At 46.2% G+C, this 25,469-nt stretch overlaps 1 protein-coding gene across 4 annotated transcripts in view; it reads right to left on the minus strand.

Annotated features, from left to right (window-relative positions):
• Positions 1-25,469, minus strand: part of LOC124613090 (peptidoglycan-recognition protein LA-like) — a 525,675-nt gene that overhangs the window by 212,066 nt on the left and 288,140 nt on the right. For 3 of the 4 annotated variants that reach the window (XM_047141681.1, XM_047141679.1, XM_047141680.1), the window contains exon 2: positions 12,305-12,388. The exons of the other annotated variant lie outside the window; for it this stretch is intronic. In XM_047141681.1, coding sequence (XP_046997637.1) covers positions 12,305-12,388 — 84 coding nt within the window. The remainder of the gene's footprint in view (positions 1-12,304; positions 12,389-25,469) is intronic. 4 annotated transcript variants of the gene reach the window in all.

The following is a 25,469-nucleotide window of genomic DNA, read 5'->3' on the forward strand; positions in this document are numbered from 1 at the left end:
GAAGCCACCCTGGGATGGAGCGAGGAGACCGCGCGACTCAAGGACCCAACACAAACGCCGCCCCACCATACGTTCGAGCAATTTGCACAAAACGTTGGTGAGGGTAATGGGACGATAGCTGTCCACCGCCAGTGGGTCCGCACCGGGCTTCACGATGGGGACAATAAGACCCTCTCACCATTGCGACGGGAACACGCCCTCGCTCCAAATGCGGTTAAAGATGGTGGGATGTGTCTCTGGCAGTCCCTGGAGAGATGCTTCAGCATCTGCGCATGGATGCAGTCCGGTCCTGGTGCAGTATCAGGGCAATCGGCGAGGGCAGCGAGGAGTTCCCTCTCGCCGAAAGGAGCATTGTATGTTTCATAATGACGCGTGTGGAATGAGAACGGCGTTCGCTCGGCTCGCTCCTTTAGAGAGCGAAAGGCGGGGGGATAGGATGCAGTCGCAGAGCTCTGAGCAAAGTGCGCGGCTAGCCGTTCAGCAATGGCGGCAGCGTCCGTGCAGACAGCGCCGTCCAAGGAGAGCCCAGGGACACCCACAGGGGTCTGGGAGCCATAAATCCGCCGGATACGGGACCACACGTGCGAGGACGAGACACGGGAGCCCAGGGAGGAGACGTACCTCTCCCAGCACTCCTGCTTACGCCGTGCAATAAGTCGACGGGCGAAGGCACGGAGCCTCTTAAAGGCGATGAGGGTCTCCAGAGACGGGTGCCGCCTATGACGCTGGAGAGCCCGCCTACGGTCGCGAATAGCCTCAGCAATCTCCGGCGACCACCAGGGGACAGCCTTCCGCCGAGGGAGGCCAGAGGAACGGGGGATGGTAGCCTCGGCCGCTGAAATGATGGACGTGGTTAAAACACGGACCACCTCGTCAATGTCACCCTGTGGGGGAGACGCAAAGGTTACAGCGGAAGTAAAAGCCGGCCAGTCAGCCCTGTGGAAAGCCCAGCGGGGCAAGCGCCCAGAAGAATGACACTGTGGCAGTGACAAAGAGATGGGAAAATGGTCACTACCACACAGGTCAGGATGCACCCTCCAGTGGAGGGATGGGACAAGTCCAGGGCTGCAAATAGAGAGATCGATGGCCGAGAACGAGCCATGGGCCACACTGAAATGCGTGGGAGCACCGGTGTTTAAGAGGCTAAGGTCGAGCTGAGCCAACACATGCTCCACGGCCCGACCACGATCATCGGAGACAGTCCCACCCCATAGAGGGTTGTGGGCATTGAAATCGCCCAGCAGCAAAAAAGGTGGCGGCAGTTGTGCTATCAGAGCAGCCAGGACATGCTGCGCGACAGTACCATCAGGTGGAAGGTAAATGCTGCCGACGGTGATAGCCTGTGGCATCCACACCCGAACAGCGACAGCCTCTAAAGCTGTTTGTAGAGGTACAAACTCGCTGTGAAGAGAGTTCAGGACATATATGCAGACGCCACCAGACACCCTTTCGTAAGTTGCCCGGTTCTTAAAATAACCCCGATAGCCACGGAGGGCGGGGGTTCGCATTGCTGGAAACCAAGTTTCCTGCAGAGCAATGCAAAGGAAAGGATGACGGCTGATAAGTTGGCGGAGCTCAGCTAAATGGTGGAAGAAACCGCTGCAGTTCCACTGGAGGATGGTACTGGCCAGTGCTGGGAAAGGCGTGACGGGACGGGGAAGGCAGATTACGCCACTGGGTCACCTGCTGCCTCCAAGTGAGCACCTGTGCCAGTGCTTTCCATGGCGTCGGAGGGACTGGCGAGATCGAGGTCCTCAGCGGACGCCAGGATCTCCACCTCGTCCTCAGACGCAGAGGTTGAAGGTTGCGGTGGGACAGGTGCCACCGCAATGTCAGGATGCTTGGGAGCCTTTTTCTTCAACGGCTTCGCACGCTGTGCCTTGGGAGGGTCTGGCTGGGAGGGCCCCACTGGGTCAGTCTCAGGGACGGACGACGACCGTGAAGCCCTATGACCAGCGACCGGTTGTTGCTTCAAAACTTTGCGGGTATCCGCTTTGACACTGGGCAAAGCCTGGGAAGGGAGGGCCCCAAGGGACCCCTTCCTGGCTAGAGTAGCCGAAGAAGCCCTACGCTTCTCCGGCTGGGAAGGGGGGACGAATGTCCCCGATGGTTGGGGTGGTGTCGCTCCTGGAGTAGATGGAGCAACAGAGGGCGAAGTGCTCCCCACAACCAAGGGGGCCGGGTCATTTTGACATAGCTGAGAGGCAACAGTACGTGACGACACGGGAGAGGATCGGACCGCTGTTGCAGCAGCGGCATAGGTGGATGTCATGGGCACAGGATGTAGCCGCTCATATTTCCGCCTTGCCTCTGTGTAGGTCAGGCGGTCCAGGGTCTTATATTCCATTATCTTCCTTTCCTTCTGGAAGATCCGACAGTCCGGTGAGCAGGGGGAATGGTGTTCTCCACAGTTAACACAGACGGGAGGCGGAGCACATGGAGTATCAGGATGCGAAGGACGTCCGCAATCCCGACACGTGATGCTGGAAGTACAGCGAGATGACATGTGCCCGAACTTCCAGCATTTAAAACACCGCATCGGAGGAGGGATATATGGTTTCACATCACAACGGTAAACCATCACCTTAACCTTTTCGGGTAAGACATCACCCTCAAAGGCCAAGATGAAGGCACCGGTGGCTACCTGATTATCCCTCGGACCCCGATGGACGCGCCGGACGAAGTGAACACCTCGTCGTTCGAGGTTGGCGCGTAATTCATCGTCGGACTGCAGAAGAAGATCCCTATGGAATATAATACCCTGGACCATGTTGAGACTCTTATGCGGCGTGATGGTAACTGAAACATTCCCCAACTTGTCACAATTGAGCAACCTCCGTGACTGGGCAGAGGATGCCGTTTTGATGAGCACAGAGCCAGAGCGCATCTTGGACAAGCCCTCCACCTCCCCGAACTTGTCCTCTAAATGCTCCACAAAAAACTGGGGCTTGGTCGACACGAACGATTCTCCATCAACCCGCGTACACACAAGGTACCGGGGTGAATATTCGCCACTGCCTTCTTTAGCAAGACGTTCCTCCCATGGAGTAGCTAGGGAGGGAAACGATCGCTGATCCAATTTCTTCCCGTTGAGGTTAGACCTCGATCGCTTAGAGACTGCTGGTGGAGGCCCACCAGCGATAGATGATGTACCACGCTTCATTGCGGGTCATCCGCCCTGATGCCACCTACTCCGACCAAGGGCCCTCCCCACGGGCGCCACCCAGCCACAGCAAAGGCCACCTGGCAGGATGGCCACTGCCGGGAGTCCCGATGCCCCAGGGAGATGGGCATCTACTCCTTGGCATACGTGGGGAGTGAACGGCGCAGGCATCAGTAGAGCGATCCCTGTGTTGTCAGGGGGCTACAACCAAGAGGGTACATGGCGACCCCACCACAACGGACTGGCTACCGTGCTGGATCTTAGGTGCAAAAATGGCCAAGGTCGTCGTCACAGTTAAAAGAAACACTGCAGAGTGCAGCGTGGTAATCGCCCAAGAGATCGAAAACGAGCGGGACACCATTGCAACGACGAGGAAGACGGCTATAGGTCTAATTGCACGAAGGATACAGTGCACCATGTAAGGTGCCCTTCCCCAATTGGCTCGCTCTTCGGAATAATTTAGATAGATGGAGGTCAAACCCGAGAGGGGACCATCACATAAGGCCGAAACGTTTGAGACTCCTTTTAGTCGCCTCTTACGACAGGCAGGAATACCGCGGGCCTATTCTAACCCCCGAACCCGCAGGGTTGTTGTGGTCTTCAGTCCTGAGACTGGTTTGATGCAGCTCTCCATGCTACTCTATCCTGTGCAAGCTTCTTCATCTCCGAGTACCTACTGCAACCTACATCCTTCTGAATCTGCTTGGTGTATTCATCTCTTGGTCTCCCTCTACGATTTTTACCCTCCACGCTGCCCTCCAATACTAAATTTGTGGTCCTATGATCCCTTGATGCCTCAGAACATGACCTACCAACCGATCCCTTCTTCTAGTCAAGTTGTGCCACAAACTTCTCTTCTCCCCAATCCTCTTCAACACCCCCTCATTAGTTATGTGATCTGCCCATCTAATCTTCAGGATTCTTCTGTAGCACCACATTTCTAACGCTTCTACTCTCTTTTTGTCTAAACTATTTATCGTCCATGTTTCACTTCCATACATGGCTACACTCCATACAAATACTTTCAGAAACAACTTCCTGACACTTAAATCTATACTCGATGTTAACAAATTTCTCTTCTTCAGAAACGCTTTCCTTGCCATTACTAGTCTACATTTTATATCCTCTCCACCTCGACCATCATCAGTTATTTTGCTCCCCAAATAGCAAAACTCCTTTACTACTTTAAGTGTCTCATTTCCTAATCTAATACCCCTAGCATCACCCGACCTTAATTTGACTACATTCCATTATCCTCGTTTTGCTTTTGTTGATGTTCATCTTATATCCTCCTTTCAAGACACTATCCATTCCATTCAACTGCTCTTCCAAGTCCTTTGCTGTCTCTGACAGAATTACAATGTCATCGGCGAACCTCAAAGTTTTTCTTTTGTTTCCTTCACTGCTTGCTCAATAAACAGATTGAATAACATCGGGGACAGGCTACAACCTGTCTCATTCCCTTCCCAACCACTGCTTCCCTTTCATGCCCCTCAACTTTTATAACTGCCATTTGGTTTCTATACAAATTGTAAATAGCCTTTCGGTCCCTGTATTTGACCCCTGCCACCTTCAGAATTTGAAAGAGAGTATTCCAGTCAACATTGTCAAAAGCTTTCTCTTAAGTCTACAAATGCTAGAAACGTAGGTTTACCTTTCCTTAATCTAGCTTCTAAGATAAGTCGTAGGGTCAGTATTGCCTCACGTGTTCCAATATTTCTACGGAATCCAAACTGATCTTCCCCTAGGTCGGCTTCTACTAGTTTTTCCGTTCGTCTGTAGCGTTCACTATCCGAACGAATATGCGACGAAAACGAGTTTACAAACAGATTGAGTACTCATGTTTGCTATCAGTCTCTGTAATACCTGGATCAATTTCATTTTAACTTGGTACAAATATACGACTCGCAATAAAATACTCTGAGTTTAGCACACCGTTAGGGATGGGGGGGAGGGAAGTACCGGGTGGTTATATGAAGCAGTTAAAGTGCGGCAACTCTCGGAAGTGCAGTGTGGGCCGTAATTACTGTATGGTAGTTAAACTTTATAGATATGCTAACACATCGTGTGGAACCGATTTACGCTGGAAAAAAATTAGTTACAATTTTGGACACCAGGTGCAAATCTGGCGCTGTACAGAACCTCGTCGACGTCTGCGGTGCTCATATTGAACAAGCTGTTTGTAAGTGGTAGTTTTGTAAGGCCTGCACAGTATTATTATTGATGGAAGTGGTCAGACAAACAGCTCTGGCAGCTTGAACCCTTCCAATTTCTGCCAGTCAAGAAGTAAGGAGTCCAGTAGCCAAGTGATTTACGAACAGCAAGTATAGTGCAGACATTTTAACATGGTCGATTTTAAATGGAGTTGTAGGATGTGGGTGAAGTAAGTGTCGCTAGAGAGGGGAGAGGTGCATAGGAAACATGTTTCGTAACAAGTGTATACCCTCAATGTGGATCATTAGCTTTATTTTTTTACGAGAAGAAGTTGTAGGTAGCACTCGTGATGCACTAACAATTGCTTCATCATTCCATAAAGAAGGTTCTTAGGAATAAGCAGTACCAAATGTCTTATTGACTCGTTAGTTCGTGATTTAATAAAACACTTACAACCGAGGGAGGTGGTGCAGTGGTTAGCACACTGAACTCGCATTCGGGAGGACGACGGTTCAATCCCGCGTCCGGCCATCCTGATTTAGGTTTTCCGTGATTTCCCTAAATCGCTTCAGGCAAATGCCGGGATGGTTCCTTTGAAAGGGCACGGCCGACTTCCTTCCCCGTCCTTCCCTAATCCGATGAGACCGATGACCTCGCTGTTTGGTCTCTTCCCCCAAACAACCCCAACCAACCCCCCCCCCCCCTAAAAAAAACACAAGAACTAAGTATCAACTAACTTTCATCACTTTAAGAATAAAAGCGTTCAAAGGAAATTCTTCTTCATTCTAAAGTTTAGTTAGGCGCTAATTTTAAAGATTGGGGAGCGGGGAGAGGGTAGACGACTAGGTGATATCCGATTTATTTCAGGGGTGATGGTCTCAGAAACGTTGGGAGCCACTGCTTTAGTGGCAAATAAACTGCGAATTGTGATTTTACGCTGGAAAGAAATTTCATTCCTACAAAACTGCTCATGATAGCTAACTTTCAAATGGATTGATGTTGCTACAGAAAATTGTAAAGCACTACATTCGTTAAAGAAGTAACAGTTGGCTGTTTCTGTGCGTCCCAGAGTTGTACTGTGTTGTTATAGTTAAAATCAACATCATGCCTTTCTCACTTGTTTGACCTTTTCTGGCCGTGTCCCTCTCCTAATCCACTAAAAATGGAAACATTTCTGTACGTCATTCTTGCTATCGTAGCGCCACATAGCCACCTGGTGGCCAAAATAGGAACTAATTTTTTTCCATTATACATCGGTACTGCATTAAGGCATTATAATATCTACCAAGTTTTTCTGCCATACAATAATTATAGTCCACACTGGATCTCTGTGAATACCTGCACTTGAACCCAGACATCAATCGATTTGAAAGCTAGCTATCACGAGCAGTTTTGTAGGAATGAAATTTCTTTCTAGCGTAAAATCACGATTTGCAGTTTTGTTGTTGTTGTTGTTGTGGTCTTCAGTCCTGAGACTGGTTTGATGCAGCTCTCCATGCTACTCTATCCTGTGCAAGCTTTTTCATCTCCCAGTACCTACTGCAACCTACATCCTTCTGAATCTGCTTAGTGTATTCATCTCTTGGTCTCCCCCTACGATTTTTACCCTCCACGCTGCCCTCCAATACTAAATTTTATTTGCGACTAAATCAGTGGCTCTCAACACTTCTGAGACTATTACCCCTGAGATTAATCAGATATCAGCTAGTCTCCACCCTTACCCCCTCCCCAATCTTTAAAATTAGCACCTAACTAAACTTTAGAATGAAGAAGAATATCCTTTGAACGCTTTTATTCTTAAAATTATGAAAGTTAATTGATACTTAGTTCTTGTAAGTGTTTTTTTAAACCATGAACTAACGAGCCAATAAGACATTCGGTACTGCTTATTCCTAAGAACCTTCTTTATGGAATGATGAAGCAATTGTCAGTGCACCGGGAGTGCTACCTACAACTCCTCACTAAAAATAAAGCTAATGATCCACATTGAGGGTAGACACTTGTTACGAAACATGTTTCCTCTGCACCTCTCCCCTCTCTAGCGATACTTACTTCACCCACTTCCTGCACCTCCATTTAAAATCGACCATGTTAAAATCTCTGCACTACACTTACCGTTCGTATATCACTTGGCTGCTGGACTCCAAACGTCTTAACTGGAGGAAATTGAAAGACTTCAAGCTGCCAATGCATTTTGTCTGACGACTTTCCTCAATAATAAAACTGTGCAGGCTTTACAGTAGTGCAGTAGCCTTTACATGGTGATCGTCATATTATGCTGTCAATTAGTTTGTTTATAATGTAAGTCTGCAGGCTTTCGTAGCCGTTGTCACTAAAGTTAAAAATCTTCTGGGTTGTTAGGTTGCGTCATATTTCCTCTAAAATAATATATACTCCCACTTCTCCAGCACAAACGCGGGAAAACTCCCCTTTATAAGAGAACGTCACACTGGTCTCTGACAGTGTTCTAGCAATAGTGGACACCGGAAGATCCTGAAGAAGATCCCAGCAGAGGGGTCGAAACGTCGATTATTCTAGAAGAAATATGACGCGGCCTAGCAACCCAGAAGATTTTAACTTTAGTTTGTTTATTGTTGTAAAGAGAATAATGAAGCAATTTATGGTCTATTGTGGGAACTACCCACAGCTCGGAGAGTGTATTTTCATGAGATATCTAACCATATGTGCCAACAGCCTTGCCGCAGTGGTAACTCCTATTCCGGTCAGATGACCGGAAGTTAAGCGCTGTTGGTAAGCAGAGTGCACTCACCCCTCCTGAGGCCAACTGAGGAGTTACTTGACTGAGAAGTAACGGCTCCGGTCACGAAAACTGACCAGGAGAGTGGTGTTCTGACCACCTGCCCCTCCATATTCGCATCCAGTGACGCCTAACGACTGAGGGAAACATGGCGGTCGGTCGGTACCGTTGGGCCTTCCACGGTCTGTTCGGACGGAGTTTGGCTTCAGTGTTTATTTAAGCACATGTGATAGAAGTGTCTCAGTTTTTGAGTCCTAAATGCATGGTAGGAAGTGCATGTGTGCAGTGGGTTGACTATGTGAGGAAGATGTTCCTACATTCATTTACAAGCTGTAACGTCCCTCACATTTTCTCACATGTTAATACTTGTATTTGAAATAAAAAATATAATTGTTGGTGAGTTAGGTAATTAGCATTACAATCTTAAGAAATAATGATGCTTTTGTTTTTACCCGTCAGAAAATTTCATGCACCCCGGGTGGTTCAAAATGGCACTGAGCACTATGCGACTTAGCTTCGGAGGTCATTAGTCGCCTAGAACTTAGAACTAATTAAACCTAACTAACCTAAGGACATCACACACATCCATGCCCGAGGCAGGATTCGAACCTGGGGCCGTAGCCGTCACGCGGTTCCAGACTGAAGCGCCTAGAACCGCACGGCCACACCGGCCGGCCCGCCCGGGTGGGTAAGAACCCCAGAATGGAGACCGCTGCTCTGAATCAGTTTGTGCTGCTCAGGCGCCGTATCGTGTCGCGAGAAAAGTAGTAGGAACAATAACAACCGAATACTGTCCTGTGCATTATTGGTGCTAATTTTTCCAGAGCGAGATCGTCTTGTTATCTTAAGATATCGCTCTTAACTTTTCCAGTAAATGACAGAGCCATCTATTAACCACTGTGGAGTCGATTTGAGATCGCCATGCTTCTCCCATGGGCAACTTCACTTTGCTTACTCAAGTGTAGGTACACCCAAGGATTTATTAAATTCTTGCAACTTTTGAGTATGTTGTTGTTGTTGTTGTGGTCTTCAGTCCTGAGGCTGGTTTGATGCAGCTCTCCATGCTACTCTGTCCTGTGCAAGCTTCTTCATCTCCGAGTACCTACTGCAACCTACATCCTTCTGAATCTGCTTGGTGTATTCATCTCTTGGTCTCCCTCTACGATTTTTACCCTCCACGCTGCCCTCCAATGCTAAATTTGTGGTCCTATGATCCCTTGATGCCTCAGAACATGTCCTACCAACCGATCCCTTCTTCTAGTCAGGTTGTGCCACAAACTTCTCTTCTCCCCAATCCTATTCAACACCTCATCATTAGTTATGTGATCTACCCATCTAATCTTCTGTAGCACCGCATTTCGAAAGCTTCTATTCTCTTCTTGTCTAAACTATTTATCGTCCATCTTTCACTTCCATACATGGCTACACTTCATACAAATTTTTTCAGAAGCAACTTCCTGACACTTAAATCTATACTCGATGTTAACAAATTTCTCTTCTTCAGAAACGCTTTCCTTCCCATTGCTAGTCTACATTTTATATCCTCTCTACTTCGACCATCATCAGTTATTTTGCTCCCCAAATAGCAAAACTCATTTACTACTTTAAGTGTCTCATTTCCTAATCTAATACCCTCAGCATCACCCGACTTAATTCGACTACATTCCATTATCCTCGTCTTGCTTTTGTTGATGTTCATCTTATATCCTCCTTTCAAGACACTGTCCATTCCATTCAACTGCTCTTCCAAGTCCTTTGCTGTCTCTGACAGAATTACAATGTCATCGGCGAACCTCAAAGTTTTTGTTTCTTCTCCATGGATTTTAATACATACTCCGAATTTTTCTTTTGTTTCTTTATTGCTTGCTCAATATACAGATTGAATAACATCGGGGAGAGGCTACAACCCTGTCTCACTCCCTTCCCAACCACTGCTTCCCTTTCGTGCCCCTCAACTCTTATAACTGCCATTTGGTTTCTATACAAATTGTAAATAACCTTTCGCTCCCTATATTTTACCCCTGCCACCTTCAGAATTTGAAATGAGTATTCCAGTTAACATTGTCAAAAGCTTTCTCTAAGTCTACAAATGCTAGAAATGTAGGTTTGTCTTTCCTTAATCTAGCTTCTAAGATAAGTCGTAGGGTCAGTATTGCCTCACGTGTTCCAATATTTATACGGAATCCAAACTGATCTTCCCCAAGGTCGGCTTCTACTAGTTTTTCCATTCGTCTGTAAAGAATTCGCGTTAGAATTTTGCGGCTGTGACTTATTAAACTGATAGTTCGGTAATTTTCACATCTGTCAACACCTGCTTTCTTTGGGATTGGAATTATTATATTCTTCTTGAAGTCTGAGTGAATTTCGCCTGTCTCATTCATCTTGCTCACCAGATGGTAGAGTTTTGTCAGGACTGGCTCTCCCAAGGCCGTCAGTAGTTCTAATGGAATGTTGTCTACTCCCGGGTCCTTGTTTCGACTCAGGTCTTTCAGTGCTCTATCGAACTCTTCACGCAGTATCATATCTCCCATTTCATCTTCATCTACATCCTCTTCCAATTCCATAATATTGTCCTCAGGTACATCACCCTTGTATAGACCCTCTATATACTCCTTCCACCTTTCTGCTTTCCCTTCTTTGCTTAGAACTGCATTTCCATCTGAGCTCATGATAATCATAGAAGTGGTTCTCTTTTCTCCAAAGGTCTCTTTAATTTTCCTGTAAGCAATATCTATCTTACCCCTAGTGAGATAAGCCTCTACATCCTTACATTTATCCTCTAGTTTGAGTATGTAACAGCATAAAATTATGTTTTATGTACAACTTCTTCGCTGAACTATTTATTTATTTACCCGCAGTGACACATGTTACACGACGAGCTCGTTTAGGCGATTTGTCATCATCAGGTGTACCTGTCAAGATGGCATAATGGGTATAATGTTGCTCCTAACGTCTATGCTAGTCTTTGTCTACATGTGGCACCATTTGCTTACGTCCTAGCTTGTAATGATATGGTCCACATGGCCTCATGGAGTGTAAATGTCGGTTGTCTTTTTGTTATGATACGATCATGTTATGTATATGTTTACCTTTTATTTGCTTGATCTTGTAAAGCTATTTTTTAACAGCTTTTCTGACAACTTCGGCTCCAGTGATGCTATGCGTTTGCAACTGAGTCTCTGTTTCACGGAAAAATTGAACGTAACCATTGACTTCCCGCGAAATTTGCTGCATGCTGGTGCTGGGAATATCCCGTTGTTATGAACTTCAGCGAATAGACTTTACCAGAATTCCAGCAACATTAGCATGCACTATGACGATGTTTTTCGAACAACGACTAACACGAGGACGGTTCGAGCGATTAATGTTCACAACCGAGCGAGTTTCCTCAAATGTAGCAATTAGTCCCATCGCAGTCGCCTTGTTCAGTGCATTACGTTGACCAAATATTCCACGGAGTTTGCGAACATTCATCATATTTGTAATAAGTGTTCATAATGACAACACGCTACTGCGTCGTGAAGCAAGCGCTCCATTACCAAACAGAAAGAAAACAGACGAAAACGTGCAACGTTTAGTGCTGCCAACATGCTAGAACAGAAGCGACGAGTATTTCAAAACTTGCATTCCCTATGGGACACCCTTTATGACCAAGTTTTGTGTTAAAAATTAATATCACAACCAATCTGTCAAATATTTTACTTTATAATTTACATAAAGAATTTCTGTTCTTTATAAATACTTAAGTAAACAGCAGTTGTTAGTATACTATTTGTGTCTCATTTCTTTCCTTATCTAATACAACAATGGGAATAACAAATAACTGGGAAATTCCAAGCAACCAGCTCGTATTATCATAAAAGAACTGCAGATCACAATATATAACTATGATTCAACTGGAACGTTCCCTTTACTATACAACCTTAATAAAGCATGGCTAATATTTTATAGTGTTGCAAGTTTAATAAACACTACACATTTGCGGAAAAATCATTTCACAGTGAAAACCTAACACTAAATTGTCGCACCTGCACCACGGAGTTAATTGTTACCTTCTGAATGGGCTATGTACCGTAGCGCTGCCAATACTGGGTCTAGGTCTGCACTTGCAAATGATTTCATCAATACGAAACCGCTACAATAACACAAATACCATTGGTACCACCACCACAACCACCACCACAAGTGCGACCCTCACCACCAGCCACGTACAACCATCAGCAACAAACCTGGTTTGCCGGCTCCGGAGAAGCCAGGTATTTCGCAGCAGTTGGTTCCCGTCACGGACTCATTGCTTGTGGAAGGAACAGCACCTGCGAAAGGAAAAGCGACAAGCAACGGCGTGAGCACGTGTAGCATTGCGTAGGTCACTGGAATATCCACCACCAAAGTCTTACATGTCTATGGCGGACTGCGCTCTGCAGAAACAAACAGTCGTAGGGCAGTGTTGTTGAAGGGCCCCGAAGGGTAGACTTACCACATAATGGAAAATTTTTTCATTCCTCCGTGCCCAATGGCCCATTCACCAGAGCAGTATCGCAGTCGCGTTTGAAGATTAGGTGACTGTTTTGGATTTATGAACAGTGTGATATCATGTTTGTTATGTATGATGACAAGAGAAGGGAGAGGGTCGAACCCGGCGACGGCATTTAGCCTCTTGATTAGCAGCAAGGGGTCGCCGGGCTTGAATCTCCATCCGATGGACGGATCATCATCAACAGTGTCACTACCCTCATTCATGAAACTCTGCGGATAGGTTCAGAATTTAACTCAGGACTGTAGAGAAAAGTTTGGTATTCAACATCTGTACGCTGCTCACTCTCCTCCCTTTGCCGACCTATTAGTTGCGGCGAAAATTGTACGACCAAGGGGGTTAGAACCAGGTACCTCCCGGTCGAGCGCCACCACATACGTTACCGCTCTTGATTATTTTCTTAACTTTTTTTACGTTTACCGTAAGAAACGCCTCAATCGGCTTAAACTTGTAGCTCATAACCATATATTTTCCTCGCGGAAGCTTGTTACCTCCCCACAGATAAAAAATATATTAACCTCCCAACAGTAAAAAATATATTAACCTCCCAACAGTAAAAAATATAAGTACATAAATCACAATCAGCGTAACCTCCCAATAAATGAGTTCCGTAACCTACCAATAATACAATGTGACTGACCTCTAAATAAAATTGTGGCTCACTTATAACCTTTCAATAATTGACTGTGAATTTAAACTGGTAAATTTTGGACGTCAGCAGCGCTGCGTCATGGCCCTGAAAGATCATTCTGAATAAAAAATGAAAATTCTTACCTCAATAAGATCGCCGGATAACTCGTATATATCTGCTCCTATAAGAATTTTTTTTCTGGCGCAGCTCAGTGCAATGCTGGCCAAGAGATTTGTCATGTATAAAAAGAAACAACTGATTTTACTTTACAATAATCGGGATGACCATAGATTGGAGAAATAAGTAAATTCTTTAAATTGAGATGAATGATTGTCAAAAGTTAATTTTTATGAGAAAGATTATTATTAAGAGATTTTTTTTAAAACACCTTTATATGAGACTTGATATAACAATGCTACATATGCGCGAGGCTGCTTTTACCTTAGACTACAACGCTCAAGCTCCGCCATCGCTCCTCACGACCGGCCCAGCCAACTCCATACACCAGACTGCTAGCAATAACTTACTGCTACAGCTACACAGTTCCTACTGTAGTCAACACTGCTCTCTGGTCTGAGATTCTCTTATAGCTTACATATCGCAGGCAGCGCGTGAGCAGTCCATCGAAATTACATCTGCTCGAGTGCGCTAGCAACAAATTCCTTAATCATGGACCTCTTACAAGCTGTCTTGAGGTGTCTCCCAGACTTCTTCAGTAACACGACATGGCAGAAGATGAGCTTCTTCATGAAAAACAGAAATAACTTCTTCATATAAATGAACAGAATAACCTCTTCGTTGAAAGAAAAATAAATAAATCTCCTCTCGCAAAATTGAACTTAAGCTTGGGAAGAAAAGACGTTACGACAAGTTACTCTGTAAGACAACAGAAAAGAACCAATAGCTGCTCCTCTTGAACAAACAACTATTAGGTTGGTGCATAAGCTCGTAGCTTTTTCCCATAAGTTTATAAACACAACAGATACACGTTAACAGAGACTTTAGCCAATTCAAATGGTTCTGAGCACTATGGGACTTAACATCTGAGGTCACCAGCCCCCTAGAACTTAGAACTACTTAAATCTAACTAACCTAAGGACATCACACACATCCATGCCCGAGGCAGGATTCGAACCTGCGACCGTAGTTGTCGCGCGGTACCAAATTGAAGGGCCTAGAATCGCTCGGCCCCACGGCCGGCGGACTTAAGTCATCAATAACATATTCTCCTTCACTATTTACAACGGTCTGTAGAAATCACGTGGCTTTGAGGCGAAGAACTCGTCGTGCCAAGTTTGAAGCGTATTTTCATCCGGAAGGGAAGTTCCTTGAAGCTCAAAAAAATAGTTCAAATGGCTCTGAGCACTATGGGACTTAACATCTATGGTCATCAGTCCCCTAGAACTTAGAACTACTTAAACCTAACTGACCTAAGGACAGCACACAACACCCAGCCATCACGAGGCAGAGAAAATCCCTGACCCCGCCGGGAATCGAACCCGGGAACCCGGGCGTGGGAAGCGAGAACGCTACCGCACGACCACGAGATGCGGGCTCCTTGAAGCTCGTTCGATAGAGACCAGAAAAGGTGAAAAGCTGACGGCGAAAGATCAGATGAATAAAGTGCGGAATGACTTTAAAACCAACCTGCCGTATAGTGCTTTTTGTCAGTCCAGCAGAATACGGGCAGCGTTATCGTGGAGTAGCATAACTGCACGCAGTCTTCATAGTCGTTTTTCTTGGAATGCGTCTGCTAGACGTCTTAGTTGTTGACAAAAATGTCGCTAGTGATGTTTACAGCTCGGGGAAGCAGTTCGTAGTACACCACAGTGTCGATGTTCCTCCAGATGCATAACATCTTTTGAGGATGCGCGTACGTCTTTGTATGTTTGTTGCTGCTTCGTTCAGGCTCAACAATTCCTTTCTTTTCCTTATGTTAGTTTAAAGACACCGTTTCTCGTCATCAGTAACGTTACAGGATAGGAATTGTCAGTATCGTTCTCGAGGCAACTGACGATAAGGAGCAGAGATGCACTTATGACCTCCCGCTGACTTTTGTGATTTTTATTTAGAACATGCGGTACCCATACAGCCGATTTTTGAACCTCCCCCCACTGCAAAAAAGTCGCATGATGGTGGATAGATCACAGTTCATCACATTTTCCTGTTCTTGAGTGCACAGACACAGTTGTGGATCAATGCGTTTAAAGAGCTTCATCAAACACCGAAGTTCTTCGTGAATGTGGAGAGCTATTAATGTGAAAACGATCTTCCTTAAACCGAGGAAACGATTTTTTGCCGTCCTCTGTCCAAGGGTATTATCACCATACAAGGCACAAATGTTTCTGGCTGCGTCCGCTGCCGCCGCCACCCCTCTACTGAACTCAAGTTGGAAATGTTCCAGTTTCTCCACTTGGCGCTCCATTTTCTAGCGTCCACAGCTCCACTCACTTTCTCCAAATAACAACATCACGTTATGTTAACTCAAACAGTAACAGTGACCTACAAATAAAAAATGGCAGTAGATAAATAAACCCATAGCAACCGAATACCAATGGGCAAAACAAAAATACCAACGTGCAAGACGAAAACGCTAAGACGTATGCACCAATCTAATAAAACAGCTTGGAAAGAAAAAAAAATACAGCGCAAAGCCTCTTTGAGAAATGGTGCAACTTTTCCTGAGACAAAACACTAACACTCTGCTCAGAGACAGAGAAAAAAATCTTGTATAAGAACTTTGTCCGACTTTACTAAGAAAGATTTACAAAAAAATTGCAGGAAAATTCTTCATATTTTTGCTGTAACTTGTTTTTCAATAACCGATGTTGCTGAAACATATAGTTTCTAACGCCTGTAGTTTGTAGCGTTAAAGTCTAGAGTACGTAAGTGACAAAGTGAGCGTCGTACAAACATAGGTGTTCTGCTTTGCACCCGGAGAGAAGTGGTCGGAATATATTTTCTAGTAGTATTCCTGAAGGTGCCTTGCTGATAATATGAATCAATCTTTTACGAACTCACGACCACGTTTTCTTTTGATCAGCGTACACGAAACGACGTGCTACGGTATCTTGTAGAGCACACTTAGTGCATTACTGGTCCCGTGCCATTCCAATCCGAAACAGTTCCTCTCGCGTCGTTAGCTTGCCACTAACAACGTCATAGCAGACGTAGGCAGAAAAGCCTGATATATATTACTCCACACAAGCATCGAGTTCGTTCTGGGATGGACGATTTGTCATGGGTGTGTGGGAGGTGATTCGAAGAATCTTCTATTTAATATTGACCTGGATAGCCATAAGCATATCAGTGTCACATTGCCTGACATATTGCCGGACTGAGGTTTCGGAGGTGGATGCTTAGTGAAATGTCGCGAGTTCAGCGCGCTTTCCTGTTGCCAATAGATCGACCGTACTAGCTGTGCTCTGCCAATTACTTCAGTTTAGCGCTATTGAATTTTCCCCAGCGCATACACTGCCCAGCTAAAAGCACGTAACTCGCTAATATGCCGTCCTGTCAGTGTCACTACCGCATCATTCAGTTGACTCGCTTGCGCGTGGCTAGTCTGACGTTGGAGCGCCTGCGGGTAGTTCTCTGGTAACAGCAGACAGGCGGCCTCAACTGTAGCTGCATGCAAGCTTTGTCTATCTGCACAGAGGTTGGTTTGTTTCAAACAGTTACGGCAGGTGACTGAAACGGATACCGGATGTAGTGCCAATAACCATGACGTGTACAGCCGCCAGATTGCGTGTCGTGCAACATCAATAACAACCGAAATACGGAACGCGGTATAATACGGGCTGACAGAAGCGTCATAAAGATAGCACCGCCAGTGGAACACCAAATGGCCCACCCACATCTGTCGCTTAACGCTTCTGACTTGTGCCCGGGCTATAGGGAGGCGAGTAGTAAAGGCTATTCCAAGCGCAGATCCCTCCTTATCATACTGCGCCCTCATAACGAAGATGGTTCACAGACTTCTGAATTTTCCCTTGTCCATATAAAAGTTGATGGTACATATCGTCGGCGTGTTTAGATGCAAATACATGTGATAAATATCGTAGCCTCTTGTGTCACTATCAGAAATTTGCGGTATTACTCATACACAGTCTTCGGCGTCTTTTTTGAAAGATTCGAGAAAAAATATGGTGGCATGTATAAAGTACGTTGATAAAGCTGCCCTGCCGATATACTGTCCAGACAGGCAGCAGCGTACACACATGTTTAGAGAGCACATAAACGTATTTCATCTTAACTATTTTCGCAAATCAGAAATATCTAAGTGAATGTACAAACAACTCTGGACATGGAGAAAAATGAAATATTTTTCACGCAAGAAACAATTGCAAGAAATTTGATCTCGTGAAGAACAGTAAATTTATCTGAACTTCTTAAAAGCACCTGACAACATGTCTAGCGATAAAACAGAATTTAATGGCCACAGCATGTTCACCAATTTTACTGATACATTTTGGAGCTCCAGAAAAAACGATTAATGTTATTTCAAAATGAAATCTCGTTGTAAGAGGCTAAAGAAAATACGCGACTTACTCGTACGGAATCGAGAGTGAATAAAATCTTTGCAACAGTTTTCTTCAGGTGTCAGCCGTTACCGGGAAACTTTGTTTTGACTGCCAGTGTTGTGCGCGTGCATAAGCACAAAAATGTCGCCATAAATATTCGCAGACTTCGCTCTACATATTCGTAGTAGGACGATATTTTTCTTTCATAGATTCGAAAGAAATCGAAGTAGTTTCGTTTTTGTGAGTAGCATATCACGTGGCGAGGATTCATTAGGATTTTCAAGTGGTTTGCCAACTATGGCTTCGTTAATTTCAAGTGCGCTTGCGTAGTGTTGAGTACTTAGGTACAATTGTCCTTGAATCGGAAAATATTGGAGTGAGAGAATACGCTGATATCGTATTGTAAGTACGTCTCATCAAGAAGAAATAAAAGAAAATTTATTAGCAATGGATGCGTGAGTAATGAAGAAAGACGACACGAATATCAGAGACACCACGCTGAAATGCTACATATTTAAGTTTCTAGTACATAGCATTTCTTTATTTTTCATTTAGGCCACAAATATCAGTAGTAGGGAACCAGCAACACTGCACAAAATGCTGCATTGCTAAAGCGGACAAACTTATACGGAGCTTGGTATATTATTGCGATGTGTTATATGAATAATCTCCAGATTCTGAGCTGAGGTTAGACTCGCGTAGCGACGTTTTTTAATCAGTAAGTAGACGAAGGAAGAAAAGAAGGAAGATTAGAGCTTAACGTCCCGCCGATGTCGAGATCATTAGAGACGGAAAACAAGCTCTGAACGCTTTAGGGATGGAGAAGTGAATCGATCGTGGCCTTTCAAAGGAATCATCTTGGCATTTGCCTGGAGCACTGTCGGGAAATCAAACCCTAAAGATAAGTGGAAGGACGCGGATCTGAACCGTCGTCCTACAGAATGCGAGTCCAGTGTGCTAATCACAGGACCACCTCTCTCGGTCACTAACTAACCCATTTCTTCCCAGTGCTGCGTACAGGCAGCCCGAAGTTAAACTTCTCAAAATGCAGTCAAAAAGAACTTACTACGCTTAAGCGCACTTATAGCGAAAAAATGCTTGTTTTCTGAGTAGTATCGGCGCTGAAAAACCTAACAGAACAGATTACTGCACTTTATAACCCACTTACCAATCGCCAGCAACATGCCTGTGTTTATACAGAGACGTGTACCTTTTGCAATGCGAAAACGAACTGCTAGAGGTTGTATAGGCACCCTGCGGCAGGCGAAGGCACGTTTTCCGCCTTCCCTTCTGCGAACTACCTTGCGCGCGCGCACACACACACACACACACACACACACACACACACACACACACATACACGTTTACTGCAGCAGAATGAAAGTACCGGGTGGTCATAATTAAACTGCGGCTACTCACGTAGGTCCAGTGTTGGCTGTAGCGGTTCTAGACGCTTCAGACCGGAACCGCGCTGCTGCTACTGTCGCAGATTCGAATCCTGCCCCGGGCATGGCTGTGTGTGATGTCCTTGGGTTAGTTGGGTTTAAGTAGTTCTAAGTCTAGGGGACTGATTACCTCAGATGTTAAGTCCCATAGTGCTTAGAGCCATTTGAATTTGTTGGCTGTAATTACCGTAGCCAGCGAATCTTGGCACATACTCTAGTCCGTTAATGTGGAACTGATTTATGCTGAGAAAAAAATTAGTTCCAGTTTTGGTCATTAGGTGCAAATCTGGCAGTGTACAATCTCGTCGACGTTTCTGGCGCTCATTTTGAACAAATTATGTACATGGTGTTTAATAATAAAATCAACAATATGACTACTCACTTGTCTGGCCTTGGCTATCTGCGTCCCGCTCCTAATCCATTACGTTTGGAAACATTTTTATACGTCTTCCTTTCATTCACAGTGCCAGATTTGCAAGTAGTGGACGAAATTAGAACTAAATTTTTTCCAACTCAATATGTTCCACATAAAGGATTAAAATACGTGCATCTACCACGCTTCGCTGGCATATGTAATCAGAGTCCACATTGGACCTCTGTGAGTAGCTGCACTTTAGTTATAACAACCAGCTGCATCAACAAGGGCCGATCTGGGAGAACTTGAGAGAGATATATTTTTTTTTTTAATTTGCCATGTAATAGACTATGGTAGAGTTAAAAGGTTGCGTTAACTCAAGAAGTTGATGTGGGAAAGAATGCCGGCGGTAACATCGCTTTCAAGAAGGAAAGAATGTTGCGAAGGGCACAGTAACAAGCGGTCGTCCTTCGATCTGGAAGGCGACTACTCGCGTCGTCTTCGTTGGATAAAGCGTTCGTATAGCTCTCCACTATAATGAAGAGTATGGTAGTAATTGTTTTGGTTGTGATTCAAGACGTAGAAGTGTCAGTATGTACTTACATAGGCTGGTTCAAAAGGTTGCGCACAAATTGAAGTAGCTGATGGAAGAGTAGAAATACAACAGCTTTGGAACAGGAACTCCCGTATGGTCTTGGAATAATCCTGAACCAGTGAAAGGTTTGAAATGTCAGGAACCACATGGACAATCAACGTACACGTGCTTAAAATTCAGCAAATGGTTCTGAGCAATATGGGACTTAACAGCTGAGATCATCAGTCCCCTAGAACTTAGAACTACTAACCTAAGGACATCATACACATCCATGCCCGAGGCAGGATTCGAACCTACGACCGTAGCAGTCGCGCGGTTCCGGATTGAAGCGCCCAGAACCGCTCGGCCACCGCGGCCGGCTAAAATTCAGCAAAGGTTATGCACTGTTTACTCAGTATTGTTGCACATCATAGTGTTCAGAATGGTCATCACCACATTCAAAACATGCACGTCTTCATAGAAAAGTCTGGCACAGTCTACAAACTACAAAAGGTATGGAGTCAACATCCGTCGCTGCATCCAAAGCTTTCTCTAACTCAGGATTACTTCCAAGACCACAAGTTTCTGTACCAGTGTTGTTGCATCTCGCCTGCTGTATCAGATCCTTCAGTTTGTGCGGAACCTTCTGAATCACCCTGCAGAGCGCACAAGTCGTGAAGAGTAGGTAGCAACAATATTATCACCCCTGTCGGTAGCCGCGCGGCCACAGATGTTTCTCTGCTCAGGGAGTGGGTGTTGTGTTGTCCTTACGTTTGTACCGTCATAACTGATATTGCACTATTGAGCTGGCTGTATGGGCACGTCCAGAAAGACAATAAAATTTAAAAAAATATTGATTTTCTGTTCTGTTCCATTTCCGTATTGAGTGACGGAAGAATGACTGTCTACCTGCCTCTGAATGTAGCCTGATCTCCCTTATCTTACTCTCGTAAGCCCTACACGGGACTTACGATGCTGGCAGCAGAACTGTCTCACAACCTTCTTCGAATACTTGTTCTCTGAATTTAAAAACATTGTTTCGCGAAAACCACGTCCCAAGTCTTCCACAGATTCCCAGTTCAGTACAACGAGTACGTGTGATGTATATCATGCTACTCCGAAGCTAGCAGCACCTCTCAGTTCATTCGACGCCTGCTGCCATGGCCTGCATGGTAAGGACTCTGAGTATTGGAGCATTGCTCTAGAACTGGGCACACTAGCATCTTGTGTGTCGTTTCCTTTACTTTACAAATCTCTTACGAGCTTTTCCTGGCACCAGGGCTTACCTTATAATATTTTAGGTGCCGGAAAGCTCCTCTTGAACCACACAACCCTTCCCCTTCAAGTTTTCAGTTTTTACAGAGTAATACTTTGAAACTCAGATTCGTATAACATACACTCCTGGAAATGGAAAAAAGAACACATTGACATCGGTGTGTCAGACCCACCATACTTGCTCCGCACACTGCGAGAGGGCTGTACAAGCAATGATCACACGCACGGCACAGCGGACACACCAGGAACAGCGGTGTTGGCCGTCGAATGGCGCTAGCTGCGCAGCATTTGTGCACCGCCGCCTTCAGTGTCAGCCAGTTTGCCGTGGCATACGGAGCTCCATCGCAAACACTGGTAGCATGCCGCGACAGCGTGGACGTGAACCGTATGTGCAGTTGACGGACTTTGAGCGAGGGCGTATAGTGGGCATGCGGGAGGCCGGGTGGACGTACCGCCGAATTGCTCAACACGTGGGGCGTGAGGTCTCCACAGTACATCGATGTTGTCGCCAGTGGTCGGCGGAAGGTGCACGTGCCCGTCGACCTGGGACCGGACCGCAGCGACGCACGGATGCACGCCAAGACCGTAGAATCCTACGCAGTGCCGTAGGGGACCGCACCGCCACTTCCCAGCAAATTAGGGACACTGTTGCTCCTGGGGTATCGGCGAGGACCATTCGCAACCGTCTCCATGAAGCTGGGCTACGGTCCCGCACACCGTTAGGCCGTCTTCCGCTCACGCCCCAACATCGTGCAGCCCGCCTCCAGTGGTGTCGCGACAGGCGTGAATGGAGGGACGAATGGAGACGTGTCGTCTTCAGCGATGAGAGTCGCTTCTGCCTTGGTGCCAATGATGGTCGTATGCGTGTTTGGCGCCGTGCAGGTGAGCGCCACAATCAGGACTGCATACGACCGAGGCACACAGGGCCAACACCCGGCATCATGGTGTGGGGAGCGATCTCCTACACTGGCCGTACACCACTGGTGATCGTCGAGGGGACACTGAATAGTGCACGGTACATCCAAACCGTCATCGAACCCATCGTTCTACCATTCCTAGACCGGCAAGGAAACTTGCTGTTCCAACAGGACAATGCACGTCCGCATGTATCCCGTGCCACCCAACGTGCTCTAGAAGGTGTAAGTCAACTACCCTGGCCAGCAAGATCTCCGGATCTGTCCCCCATTGAACATGTTTGGGACTGGATGAAGCGTCGTCTCACGCGGTCTGCACGTCCAGCACGAACGCTGGTCCAACTGAGGCGCCAGGTGGAAATGGCATGGCAAGCCGTTCCACAGGACTACATCCAGCATCTCTACGATCGTCTCCATGGGAGAATAGCAGCCTGCATTGCTGCGAAAGGTGGATATACACTGTACTAGTGCTGACATTGTGCATGCTCTGTTGCCTGTGTCTATGTGCCTGTGGTTCTGTCAGTGTGATCATGTGATGTATCTGACCCCAGGAATGTGTCAATAAAGTTTCCCCTTCCTGGGACAATGAATTCACGGTGTTCTTATTTCAATTTCCAGGAGTGTATTTTCTTATAATCTAAACAATAAAACTATAAGATTTAATATAATTAACAGGCGCTACCGTCTGTCGCCTTAGCAGTGTCAACTTGCTCCCTAGTTCTGCTCGATATATATCGTCATAAGTCGGTAGCTTTCGTGACTATAACATCACGTTTTCACTTACTGCCAGTAGCAACGTTCAAACAGTTGCATTGTTGCTGCTCGTGAATGAAACAACAGCATCTAGTATCTTGTTCTTGGAAGAACTTTTAAGGCAAGCAGAGTCACTACGTCTAGGCTAGGACATTTTGAAAGACCATTCAATCCCTTTGACTTGCGATGGAGCTTCTGTCTGCATCCACAATATCAAATATCAGGGGGGCTTTAAGCGGACCTTATACATTAGCACCACAAGAAAGGTCCCATCGAGGGGTATGTAAGTGGTAAGAGCTACAACTGTGCGTGACAGTTGCAACAACCACCGGAGCGCACAACTGTTGTTCGTGTGCAGTGTTTCACCAGGCTTGGTAGGATATATAAAGAGCGTGGACAGCGACGGATGTTGACTTATCACTGTGAAGGACACGGAGATGCCGGTGCGTTCGTCCGAGAAACCGTTGTCGGCGCCTCACGGAGTTTGAAAGCGGCCTTATTCTGGTTCTCCCCTTGGTCGGCTAGTCGAATCGTGCTATACCCAGATTTGTGGAGCATTCTGATATACTGTGTCCCGATGTTGGACTGCAGGGGAACGTGAAGGCACGCATCCTCTTCGTCAGGCTTCCTGTCGCTGGCGTCTGACTACCACAAGGGAGGATCGCCCGTATTGGGCAACAAGCTATCCGAGAACAAGTAATGGACTCCCTGTAACATCCTGTATCATCCCACATCTTTGGTCGGAAACTAGCAGCAGCCGGACTAGAGAATTACCGTCCAAAGCGGAGGCCACTGTTAACACACTGACACAAATGGCTGTATATGGTGCTGGGGCCGGGAAGCGTGGACTGCTGATGAATGCAGTCCCATTGTGTTCAGAGAGGAATCTCGGTTCTGCTCTACCCCGCATGACCATCGCCAGCGAGTATGGTGGCAGCCTGGCGACAGGACCCATTCTTCCAGTGTTTTGGAGAGGCACAGCGGTGTTACTCCTGGCTTCATAGGGGGGGGGGGGGGGGGGGGAGCCATCCGGTATGACTTCAGGTCAGAGTCGGTAGTAAAAATTTTTTGTTTATTTATAGAACAATCACATGTATATGACAGTTTCGGCCATACAATGACCATCTTCAGATGCTAAAAGCGGCACACACTGAACACAGGTTCAGCATGGTAATACGGAACGCCGTGCTGGATCCCAACGGCCTCGTATCACTAGCTGTCGAGATGACAGGCGTCTTATCCGCATGGCTGTAATGGATCGTGCAGCCACGTCTCTATCCCTGAGTCAACAGATGGGGCCCTGAGTCAACAGATTGGGACGTCTGCAAGACAACAACCATCTGTACGAACAGTTCGACGACGTTTGCACAGCATGGACTATCAGCTCGGAGACTGTGGCTGCGGTTACCCTTGACGCTGCATCACAGACAGGAGCGCCTATGATGGTGTGTTCAACGACGAACCTGGGTGCACGAATGGCAAAACGTCATTTTTTTCGGATGAATCCAAGGTTCTGTTTACAGCATCATGATGGTCGCATCCGTGTTTGGCGACATCGCGGTGAACGCACATCGGAAGCGCGATGGTATACGGTGCCATTGGTTACACGTCTCGGTCACCTCTTGTTCGCATTGACGGCACTTTGAACAGTGGGCGTTACATTTCAGATGTGTTACGACCCGTGGCGCCGGCCGGTGTGGCCGTGCGGTCTAGGCGCTTCAGTCTGGAACCGCGTGACCGCTCCGGCCGCAGGTTCGAATCCTGCCTCGGGCATGGATGTGTGTGATGGGCTTAGGTTAGTTAGGTTTAAGTAGTTCTAAGTGCTAGGAGACTGATGACCACAGATTTTAAGTCCCATAGTGCTCAGAGCCATTTGATTTCCACCGTGGCTCTAACCTTCATTCGATTCCTGCGAAACCCTACATTTCAGCAGGATAATGCACGACCGCATGTTTCAGGTCCTGTACGGGCCTTTCTGGATACAGAAAATGTTCGACTGCTGCTCTGGCCAGTACATTCTCCAGATATCTCACCAATTGAGGACGTCTGGTCAATGGTGGCCGAGCAACTGGCTCGTCACAATACGCAACTCACTACTCTTGATTAACTGTGGTATCGTGTTGAAGCTGCATGGGCAGCTGTACCTGTACACGCCGTCCAAGCTCTGTTTGACTCAATGCCCAGGCGTATCAAAGCCGTTATTACGATCAGAGGTGGTTGTTCTGGGTACTGATTTCTCAGGATCTATGCACCCAAAATGCGTGAAAATGTAATCTCATGTCAGTTCTAGTATAATATATTTGTCCAACGAATACCCGTTTATCGTCTGCATTTCTTCTTGGTGTAGCAATTTTAATGGCCAGTAGTGTAGTTCATGTATATTGAGAATA

The sequence above is a fragment of the Schistocerca americana genome, chromosome 4 (assembly GCF_021461395.2).
Source record: "Schistocerca americana isolate TAMUIC-IGC-003095 chromosome 4, iqSchAmer2.1, whole genome shotgun sequence".
NCBI classification, from domain to species: Eukaryota; Metazoa; Arthropoda; class Insecta; order Orthoptera; family Acrididae; genus Schistocerca; species Schistocerca americana.